The following is a 12,076-nucleotide window of genomic DNA, read 5'->3' as shown; positions in this document are numbered from 1 at the left end:
ATAGAAAACATAAATCTCTCTTAATGCACTGGAAATTCAGATGAGGTTCAACTTGCAACCTGTTGGCCTATGAATTCTGTTTAATCCAGGCATCTTTGTGTTTAGAAGGGTAATAGCTTATTACTAGCAGTGAAAAGGATCATTATAGAGATAATAGAAATTTTAAAAATACATGTAATAATGTCAATTTGGAAATATTGATGTTAGAATAAAGATATATTTTTGAGATTAAACTAGATTTTAATAAGAATTATCCCAAGCTCAGAGTTCCTGTCTGAGAACCCTGAATTGGGTATAGAAGAGCATACAATAATCACTTAAATTATTAAGTTGAACTAATATCAGGCAAATATGTGAAGTAATTTTAATTAGGTTGTTCTTATTTCAGAGTCTTTGGAACAAATTTTTCCAAGATAAAGAACTTCGATCAATGATTGAACAAGATGTCAAAAGAACGTATGTAGAATTTGTTATTTGCACTAATTCAAATTATTATCTTCTCTTCATTATTCTAGCAAAATATAAAATCTATAGAAGAGCCTTAATTGAATGTTGTATAATACTTGTATGAAGACCAAAGTGTTTTGACCAAATTTTGATAAAAAGGATTATATCCTATTGTTAAAATATGATTCTATATTTCATTGTCTTCAAAATAAATCATTTCTATAATTTTTGGATATTAAATATTCAGTCTGTTTTTTTCCTTTTTCAGCATTTATTTGAAGTCATATGAATCCTATCAGGCTATGTTGTATAGTCATTACATTGGGTATGACTAGAAAAATTTGCCTCTTGTTTTATTCATTTTAATCCTTTTAAAATCACAACTATTATTTTATTTCTCATTAGTTTTTCTTTTGAAGTTATCAGATTTGTGGATTTTCTCTAAAGCTGTTCAGTTTTTACCTTGTGAAAGAGCAATTTCTTATTTAGCATATAGTTAATGTCTGCAGGTTTTATATATTGGATCTCATCTTTCTGTTAAATGGTAGGAAGTTCATAGAATTATGTCAGAGACCCCAGAATGAATTCTTAATAATTATACTGTAGTCATGGGAAGATTATTTTGCACATCTCTCCTTAGTTTCTTGTTCTATAAAATGGGAGTAAACTTAGTATTGGCCTCAGAGGGTTTTTATAGATTAATGAGTGCAAGTCAAATATTCCTTATCTGATATGCTTGGGAACAGAAGCATTTCAGATTTCTGATTTTTTTTCAGAGTTCAGAATATTTTCATAGAGCTTGTCAGTTGACCATTTCTAATTTAAAAATTCAACATTCAAAATACTTCAAAATGAGAAACTTTTGGAGCATCATGTAGATGTTCAAAAGTTTAGATTTTGTTTTTTATATTAAAGATCTTCAGTCACTATGTATAGTAAAAGCAGTAATTAGCTAAGTATACAGTTTACACTATAAACATTATATCAATGTTAATGCATATTAATATTTGGATAAATGGGGTATGTACACAGTCATGAGTATATCTAGTGGCATACTTGAAGATCTTTTAGAACTTTGCCTGAGTACTCCATTGCTGGTTCAACTCGTACCAACTCTATTGCAATGTTAAGACCTCTGACTTTCTGACATTCATCTTTTCTTGTGTCCCAAACACTGGATCATCAGATGATATGAACTGCTATTACATTATACTCTATAAGATGAATGTTGCTATTTTAAAGTAAAAATGATTCAGAAACTATCATATGTTCAGAGATTAACAAACCTTTAGCTAACTGTAGGGTGCTGGGAGATATGGAGTCCTTTTGGTTATCTTGCATAACCCATTAATTCAGGAATAACCCATTTTTTATAGGGAAGCTACTCTCAAACTTGTCAGGTGGCAATGTTTTATCTCTTTAAAAAATGTTTCAGAAAGTAGAGTACCACTGTAGTGACACACAGGAGACATACAATAAATATTTGAATAAAACATGGGATTTTCTCATTAGTCAGTGGCAGTAAAACAGCCTTTATAAAAACAAAACTTATGGTATATATAGCTAACAAATAGTAATGTTTTCTCTTTGAAAAACACTTAGCAACTTTTAAGAATTGATAGCTTCAGATTGATGTGTTTAATAAGATTGATTATAATCTACCTCTCCATAGTTATTAAATGAAAATGCTACAGGGTTACTCTCTCAGACTGTAACGACCAGATTGTTTAAAAGAAATAGAAAACAAGGGAGAATTAATTGGATAGCAAACCCAAGTAAAAGATTACCTATCATTTTCTTTACTTAGCTCAAATATTTTTGCTTGATTATGTGACAGAATTACTTCTTGAAAGCTGTATTCTTTAGTTATTTCATTTTATATTTTCTAGATATTTTTTTATAAAACTACAAGATACATACATGCATACAGAGCTAATTTTTTTCTTGATGTTAATTTCCACTAATTAATTTCAATTAAATTGTAAGTGTAAGATTCAGGCATAGCAACTAGGAGATGTATCATCTATAGTAGATGAAGAAAGTTCCATATCCATTTCCCATGAAGAATATCTTGTGGCTGTCTCCTAGTTTACAGGGAGTTTACATGCCTTTGCTGTCTAAATTTTATGGCAAAGAATGTAGCTTGTAAGGTAAGGCAGTTAGATGTATTTTAAAGCTACCAAATTGCTTAATCACAAAAGCTTGAGTAATTTTACTGCCTTCATTTCTTTAAGGCATTATGTGATCTAAAAATCTTACCTTTTTAATTCAGTCTTTATAGCAACTGATACAACTCAGAAAAATGTACACAGTGTTACTTGTTCATTAACATCTCTGATAAGAATTTTGATTTTTAAAACATACACTTATTGTCTACAGTATTCCAGCCTGGGCCTCTGCATAGAATGGCAAATAACACAGGTATCAAATCATGTATATTTTCCTTTGGTGGGAGAGAATGAGATAGCATGCATACACAGTTAAAGAGCAATTGTTGAGTTGATAATTATTCTGAAGAGTAAGATAGAATAAACAGAAAGTTACTTTGGGAAGAGAGATCAGAGAAAATGGCATTTGACCAGAGATACAGAAATTTTTGAAGGCCAGTCATTTGAAGATCTAGGAGAAAATTCCAGGTGGAGAGAATAGCTAGTGCAAACTCCCTCAGTGAAAATGAACTCTGTTGAGAAGGATCAAATGAAGGTGGAAAAAGCCAGAACTAAGTGATTCAAGACAGAAATCTAAGAAGGTGGCAAAGGCCAAACTGTCCTTTGGACCATAGCAAGTAATTTTGATTTTATTTCAATTGCAATGGAAGCTGTTGGAAGATATTGACCAAGGGATGTGACACCTAAAAAGATTCTTTTGGCTGCTATGCAGTAGGTTGAACATGGATGTAAGAATGGAAGCTGGCTAGCAGTTAGAAGTCTAATGTGGTATTCTAGGTTAAGTAAATTACTGTGTTAGACTACAGGTAAGGTAATTAAGGAAGTTAAGAATACATAAGTTAAGGGTGTGTGTGTGTGTGTGTGTATATATATATATATATATATATATATATTTTTTTTTTTTTTTTTTTTTTTTTTTTTTTTTTTTTGGTCTCTTTTGAGATGGAGTCTTGCTATACAGTTCAGGCTGGCCGTGAGCTCACTTTGTAGCCCAGGTTGGTCTCAAACTCGAACTGGCAAGGATCCTCCCACCTCAGCCTCCCGAGTGCTGGGATTACAGGCATGAGCCACCACCCCCGTCTCTCTGCAGTACTGGGGATTGAACTCACGACCTCGCGCTTGCCAGGCAGGCACATATGCCGCTGAGCTAAATCCCCGGCCCCAAGGATATATATTTTGTATTTTTAAATACAAATCAGGGGTCATTCTGTGTAATTTTCTCACATTCATCAGTTCTACTCCAGTTTTACTGCTGTTTCCATTACTTTTTGCCTCCTACTTGCACCTTCTTACTTACTTATTTTAAGATCTGGTATTTTTTCACACATACTCTATTCCATGTGTTACTGCCCAGTCACTCTTGTCAATACAAACTAATAAGTCTTGCTACTTGCATGATCCAAAACTTTCAGTTCCTTATGGCCTCAAGAGAAATGATTGTACCCCATTTCCCTAGCACGTACATAGCCAGTTCTGTTTTGGACCAGTGCATCTGGCATTATTTCATAAATAAGTTTTGTGATTTCTATTTTCTGTGCTCTGAAATTTTCCATATTCTCTTCTGTTGGATCCCTGCTTTTTTCTGATGCTCCGTGTTGGGTGCTTCATAAACTTGATTTTTAATGGTAGAATTTATCACCACTGTGTCCATGGTACATTTTCAAGTCTTTACAATTAAAAATAATTTTACTTATTATATAGTTTTTTTTTTAACTTTTTTTTTTTTTTTTTGGTACCAGCGATTGAACTCATGACCTCATGCTTGCCAGGCAAGCACTTAAACCACTGAGTTAAATCCCCAGCCCTCTTAAATCTTTTTAATGATATTATTAAATTGTTTTAATGTGTCTTTACTTAGGTTCATCTGTGAATACTTTCTATTTTTTTTTTTTTTTTTTTTTTTATCGGTACCAGGGATTGAACTCATGACTGCCTGCTTGCAAGGCAGGCGCTTATGCCACTGAGCTAAATCCCCAACCCCTGTGAATACTTTCAATATATTTTTATGAATCCATTGAGGATACCAGACACTGGGTGATACCAAGATAAATATGACATAAATCCTTAAAACTGTTAGTATAACTATGAACATGGTAGCAACAGAGTATATAAATTCTGTTGTTAGCACAGTTCTTATCTTTCCAGCTAGTGGTGAGTCCCTGTGGTACATGAGCCTAGTCTTTTAGTCATATTGGATTTTGCCACATTGATGCTTTAATAAATCACCACTAGTTATGGATCACTTACAGTGTTATTCAGTTTCAGTTATATTCTGTAGCATCTTTTCTGTCTTCAGGAAAATAAGCAGGCTTTTAAAAAATACTCCTGTGATCAACCTTATACTAAAGGTTAAACAAGATGATTGGATCTTACAAGCTATGTTTTTTGTCCTCATTATTGAATTCATTTGATCTGAATGTGTCACTGTTAAATGTAATCTTCCTATTAAATAGTTTTAAGACTGTTTTATGCTACTAACCCTTTTTGGCTCAGAGGCTTTTATATTCATTTATTTGTTCCACATCTTAATAAAATTGTTACTATTCCCATTTTTATTACTGAAAAATTTCTGGTAATCAAAAGATAAATCAAGGGACTTATAATTTATTGTATTTCTAATTTAAAAATTGAATTACCTATTCTGTAAAATTATACCAAGTTTCAAAAACTCTAACAAATTAGTACTGAATTTCAGTATTATTTAAAATGAAGGGAAATAATGAGTTCACGATGGAATATAATTTCCATATTAAATGCCAAAGAAGCATGTTATTTGGTCTGTCAAGGTCTATTTTAAAAATATATATACAGCATCTATGACATCATTTGTGGATTAACATATTAAGCTATTGCCAAATAGTCTTATCTTTAAATGTGTTCTCCTTCTCTCTCAAATTAAATGATTAAAATTCTTTATCCTTGTGCCTTGGACCATATTTAAAATATGTTTTAAATAAATTTGATTATCTATTTGACATGCTCATCATCATCTTTAATTTTGAGTATTTTTTATTTCTAGTTATTATAATTAATTTTAGGTAACTCAATTACTAGATGATTATTATACCCAACCTGAATGTACACGATATTGTTAGGGTTTTTTATAGATGCAGCTTTTGCATTTTAATTATCCCTTTTTTATAGTTTACAGGTAAGCCAAAAGTCAGACATCCTTTATTTAGGCAAACTTTGCGTCCTTACTGTCTTTCCAAAAACAAAAAAAAAATACCTTGTCATATGGTATTTTGAGGATTTATTAATGATTACTAACGTATCTTTTCCATTTTTGCTTTTGTTTTTGTGAGTGGGAGTATTTTTTGTACTGGGAGTCAAACTCACATCACACTTATTATGCAGGGACAGCTCTGCTAAGCTGTATCTCTTTTAAAACTATAGATATGTTCTATCCTGTTTGTTAGACATCCGACATATGTGGCTATTGAAATTTAAATTAAGATTAAATAAGTTAAACGTTAACCTTCATTCACTTTAATCACATTAAAGTGCTAATAACTACGGTATGAGACAGTACATGTGTTATTTCTATCATTACAGAAAGTTTTGTTGGATAGCACTATATAGATAATTCATTGTTGTTTTGTTTCTGTATAGTACATGATATGATATCTACATTTGATTTCATTAAGTTCTGGAGAAAACAATTTTCATGATGCTAATTCTTTAAAAATTTTTGAGAAATGTAGTTCTTATGTTGCATTTCAGGGTATAGGTAAACCTTTCAACACTTAGACTAGTGTTGAAAATTTTTTATATGAGCAATATACAAAAGTGATTCTATAGAATTTATTGATTTTTTGTCAATTTAAAGACAGTCTTCCTTTCAAGAAAGTTCCTGTTTTTGGTAGAAATGCTCCCAGCAATTTGGTCTATTGGTTATTACACTTTACAAAGTTAAGATGTCCTAAGTGTGGTATCGTTAGCAGAATTTCCTCCAAGCCCATTTTTATTTAAGTAAAAAAAAAAAAAAAATTCCTCAGGGAAAGAAGGATTTTACAAGCTATTTTAGAGCAGAATTGATTTTGGTGTGTATTAATGCAGACAATCTGCCCAGTGTTAAAATGTTAAGGAGGAAAAAAAAATATACAAGCTGCCATATTCATGTGATCACACCAAAATAGCAGCTTGTATTTATATTTTCAGTGTCCTTGAGGTGGACTCCAGGCACACATGAATGAGTGGATATACTTGGTGTTGTGTTGTGGTTTTATTTAGTACAGGAAAAGTACATGCTTGTACATGCACAACCAGCCCTCACATATGCACTTGTTCACAGCCGAGAAAGTGAAAAGTACAACACAAGCCGCTCACTAAGGGTTGTCAGCAACCTGTGTGTGTGTGTTTCTTAAATATTAAAGAGGGAGGAAAACAGATTTTCAGGAATACAAGAAATAATTCTATATAGTAGCTATGTTCCTTCCTCATCTCATATTTAAGGTAAAAACAAAATTATTATTTTCATACGTATTTGTATACATGTACATATAGAGACAGAGAACGCCAAAAAATGTATACATCAGGAAAATAAAAACTTCCATAAATATTTTAATACTAAATTTATTGAGACATCATGAGATGTAATACAAGTTATGGCCAGCCTCTACAAGGGTTGGTCAGAGTGATGGTCATTAGCTTCCAGACATTTATTAGTATGGCGAACTGCAGAAGTGTATTTTCATTTATTTGGTAGTCTCCAAGTGTGTGTGTGTTTAATGGTTTTTTAGAAGTACATATTTTCTTATACTGCCCTTATTTTAAAATATATACTGCATTTGTTTCATATAAGCATTCAAATTCTTAGCATGCATTTATTCTAATGTATGAGCTTTTTAGCCTTTAAATTTCTTCAGTGTTTTGACTGAAATACAGGTTTATTTACCACAGAACACAGTTGTAGTGTGTGGATTAGCACTCAATGCTCCCATCCTTTGAAATTGGGAAGCAGTAGTGCATGGAAGGAGCAGTTATATTACCTGAGCCTCTGACTAGTAGAATTTCACTTTGATATCTTCTTTGTTTTAAATAACCCAGGGTTTTGGGTGTTTTTTTTTTTTTATTAAGTGCTGTATTGTTTGTGGTCCTGTGTTTATACAGTTATGAAAAGATTAAAAAGTTAAGTTTGATAGATGATAAAGTAGTAGTACTTTCTGAAATTTTGCCGTTTGCCATATTCTGGTTGTTAGTGTTACATAGTCTTTTTTTTTTTTAATTTTATTTAAAAGGAAAAAGAGAAAAACACGAAACAAAACAAAGCGGTGTAAGGGTACACGTAATACAGAACTACAAAAAAAAAAAAGTAAGAAATCACCTGTTAATAGATTACATATTATCATCTTAGAAATAGTTGCTCAAATCACAGTATCAAAGAATACAAAGTGGACATTCAAACAGAGAGACTGCAAACAGCTGTGTTCAGTGATCCAAAAACATTAATATAGTCAGCTATTTAACACCCCTAAACACACTTCCTGTTATATCCGTTAGAGCTCTTTTTTTTCCCCTCTCTTTTTTACAACAAAATTTACACATTTTGGATTTTATTACTCCTTAGTTCTTATTACTTTTTTGGGGGGGAGAGAATAAAGTCAAATATGGCAAAACAAAGCTGTCAGTCAAAACCAAGGATGGACATAGCACATGATGTAAGAGTACAAGGTTATCAATGATGTCTCTTGTTTCCTTAAAAAGAATTGTCTATCTCATTAGATATTATAAAGTTGGACAAAACAGTAGAGAACAAGACCAATAAAACTTAGGCATTGTAAACATTACAGGACTTCCAAAGGAGACAATAGTCAAACCAGAATGGGCATCTTAGTGAATCTTATTGCCTTCAAAGTAGTTGCCTATACCCTCAAACTTGATACTATCATACAGAATGGAACAGAGTCTAATCAGTCAAAACAAGATCGTGGGAGTATTACAGGACTTCAAAACAAGTTAATAGGAAATCAAAAAGAGTTACTATTATATATCCTGCTAATTTTTTTAATTTTTCCCCTTAATTAAAACAAACATAAGAAATAACTAAATAATTTTTTTAAAGAATAAGGGAGAGATTGAGATAAAACAGGACATAACAATATAACAATACAGGTCCATGCATGACTGTTTCAGCAATCTAGTGCTTCACCACCAAATATCCCGACTTAATAGTAGTTACCATAGTGTCTGTCTTTTTCCTTGAAATATTTGGATAAAACTTCATATACTATAGCTTCAAATATTTCCATATCAAGAAGCCCAGAATAAAGCCTTTCCAATTAATAAGTGAAAACTTTATAAGGCTTCAAGGCCACATAATGGGGAATCATGATTACCACATATTTTTATATATTTGAATCATTACTTACATTAGGGAAACTATTCAGTATTCACACATGCGAGATTGATTTATTTCACTTATGAGTATGGTCTCAAGCTGAGCCCATTTATTGATAGATATCTCAATGTGATCCTTCTTTATAGCTGAATAATACTCCATTGTATAGAAATACCACAACTTTTTTATCCATTCCTCAGTTGATGGACACTTGGGTTGTTTCCAAGATCTGGCGATTACAAATTGTGCTGCTATAAACATAGGTGCACATATATCACTGTGGTATGATGCTTTCAGTTCTTCTGGGAATATGCCTAAAAGTGGAATAGCTGGAATAAATGGGATTTCCAATCCCAACTTTTTGAGAAATCTCCAGACAGACCTCCACAAAGGGTGTACCAGTCTACACTCCCACCAACAGTGCAGGAGAGTTCCTTTTTCCCCACAGCCTCTCCAGCATTTGTTGTTGTTGGTTTTCTTGATCCTGGCCATTCTTTCAGGAGTCAGATGGTATCTCAGTGTGGTTTTAATTTGCATTTCTCTAATGACCAATGATGATGAACATTTTTTCATGTATTTATTTGCCATTTGCATTTCTTCATCTGAGAATTGCGTCTTCATCTCAGATGCCCATTTTTGGATTGGATCTTTGAATTTTGGAGGTCTGAGGTTTTTTTTAATTCTTTATATGTTTTAGACAAGAGTCCCTTGTCTGAGAGAGAGTTCACTAAAATCTTTTCCCAGTTTGTGGGTTTTCTTTTCACTATGCTGGAGATTTCTTTTGACATGCAGAAACTTTTTAATAAGAAGTGGTCCCAGTTACTGATTCTGGGAAGTATTTCCCATGCGGTTTGAGTCCTGTTCATGAATTCTCTACCTACTCTTATGTCTCCAAGGTTTCTACCCAATTTGTCTTCCAATAGATTTAGTGTTTCTGTTTTAATATTCAGAGCTTTGACCCATTTAGATTTTAATTTAGTACATGGTGATAGACATGGGTCTAGCTTTAGTTTTCGGCAAATGGAGAGCCAGTTTTTCCAGCACCATTTATTAAAGAGACTGTCATTCTTCCAATGAACCTGCTTGGCTCCTTTATCAAAGATAAGGTGGTTGAGTGTGTTTGTAGTTGTGGTTGTATCTTCTAATCTATTCCATTGATCTTCGGCTCTGTTTGTTAGACTCTTGGAGATGTTTCTGCTGTCATGTTGGGATGAATCATGTATTTTAAAATCAAAATAGAGTCCTACTTTGTTTTCTTTGACTTTCAAAAATCAGGATTATTGTGATTTAACTTTGGGATGTCCCCTAAAAATCCTCACATATTTTTGGGAGCTGATTGGATTATGGTGGCACTACGACTGATTTGATGTTTGGAGGTAGGACCTGGTGGGAAGAGGAGGGATCACTAGGGTCACAACCTAGAAGGATATGTGTTCTCCCCAGCTGCTCCTTTGGTTCTCTGCTTCCTTGCCTGCTTTCCTCCCACCCGGGCGCTTCTGCCATGCTCTTCTTGAGTCCAGATACCACGTACTAAAAAGCTATGCCAAAATAAGCCTCTCTTCTTTAAGTTGTGGTTTTTGAGCATTTTATCCCAGCGACGAGGAAAGTGACTAAAATAAGTATTTCCTTCCACTTTAAGGTCTATGAGAGCTATATGTTGTTCTTTATTATTTGCAAAAGCAACTTAAAGACAAACAACACTGCTTAGGTTCTTCTTCTGCTTGATCTCATCCCGAGTCCTTGAATTAATATACTTAATTTTCCATTTACAGTGGTCCATTTTTTGGTAGATTCATGGGTGATTTGCTCATTTAGCAACTGCTTGAGAACTTGTATATTCCTCTCCTGTTTTAGAAGTCAAAGATTCTAAACTCTAAATTCTAATTTAGAAATTAATGATCCATAGAAGGCTGTGTCTTCTATTTGTTTTAATATATCACATGTATTTTTATTATAAAAGTGTTTTGAAAGCTTCTTATGTTATGTGTCTCCCTATTCTATACTGGGCATTTGAGTTGATGATAGTTACTTAATTGAATCATTTCAATTTGAACATGAAAAGTTAGGACTGAAAAAAAAATGAGATAGCTTATTGATGACTAACCTATAAAGGATCACTCTGGTACTTTATAAGTTTTGTTGATCTCATTTGCCTAGATTTCATACTACCTTAGTTCAAGAACCATCATTTACTACTGTCTTTTCAAAGTACTGGGTGAACCAGATGGCACAGAAACTTAAATATATGTCTCTATATCTTATTCAAAACAAAATGAAAGCTAAACAAATAGATCTAAAATGATGTCTGGATTTTTTTTAATATTTAATTTTTATTGGTGGTACATTTTACATTTCAAAGTGATTAATTATAGGGAGTTAGAACACATAAATAACACATCCTAATTCTATTTTTCCCTTTTCCTCTATCCTTCCTTTTATTTTGCCAGCATCAGATTCATTTATCTTATATGTCCTTATAAAGTTAATTATATGTATAAATTAACAACCAAGACTAATAGACCAAAAAATAAGACATATAAGACAATAATACTAAATCAAAGTACATTTTTATATTTATTGTCCATACTGCATTGTAATATTTTTTCTTTTTTCCTATTATCAGGCCTTTATTTCACACTTTATTCATATATTGAATTTTTCACATAAGAGAAATATATTATTTAAGCTTGTTTGATTTACTTAACATTATTATGTCATAGTACATTCATTTTCTCAAAGATGGCTGAAGTTTATCCTTTATAGCAGAGTAGTAATCCACTGTATATAAATACCAAATTTTTTTTATCTGTTCGTCTGTTGGTGGACATGTAGATTGTTTGAGAATTAGCTATTGTGAATTGTGTGGCTATAAACATGGATATGTGTATGTCACTGTGATATTGTATCTTTAACACTTTTAAGAAGGTACCTGGAAGGAGAAGAGCTAGGTCAAACGGAATTTAAATTTTTAGTTCTTTGAGAAATCTCCATACTGACTTCAATATTGATTATGTCAGGTTATACTCCCACCAAAAATGAAGAGATATTCCTTTTTTCCCACAGCCTTGCCAGCATTTGTTATTGGTTGATTTCTTGGTGATAGCCATTCTTTCTCTAGTGA

At 32.4% G+C, this 12,076-nt stretch overlaps 1 protein-coding gene across 9 annotated transcripts in view; it reads left to right on the top strand.

Moving 5' to 3' along the window:
* The window catches only part of Tbc1d5 (TBC1 domain family member 5), a 615,865-nt gene that overhangs the window by 341,589 nt on the left and 262,200 nt on the right, over positions 1 to 12,076 (top strand). For all 9 annotated transcript variants that reach the window (XM_063257823.1, XM_063257829.1, XM_063257828.1 and 6 more), the window contains one exon: positions 389 to 456. In XM_063257823.1, coding sequence (XP_063113893.1) covers positions 389 to 456 — 68 coding nt within the window. The remainder of the gene's footprint in view (positions 1 to 388; positions 457 to 12,076) is intronic.

The sequence above is a fragment of the Cavia porcellus genome, unplaced genomic scaffold (genome assembly GCF_034190915.1).
Source record: "Cavia porcellus strain 051 isolate PalLab524CR breed Dunkin Hartley unplaced genomic scaffold, mCavPor4.1 scaffold_10, whole genome shotgun sequence".
In the NCBI taxonomy this organism is placed as follows: domain Eukaryota; kingdom Metazoa; phylum Chordata; class Mammalia; order Rodentia; family Caviidae; genus Cavia; species Cavia porcellus.
The sequence above is the reverse complement of the archived record's forward strand: the minus strand, read 5'-3'. Positions and strand labels throughout refer to the sequence as shown.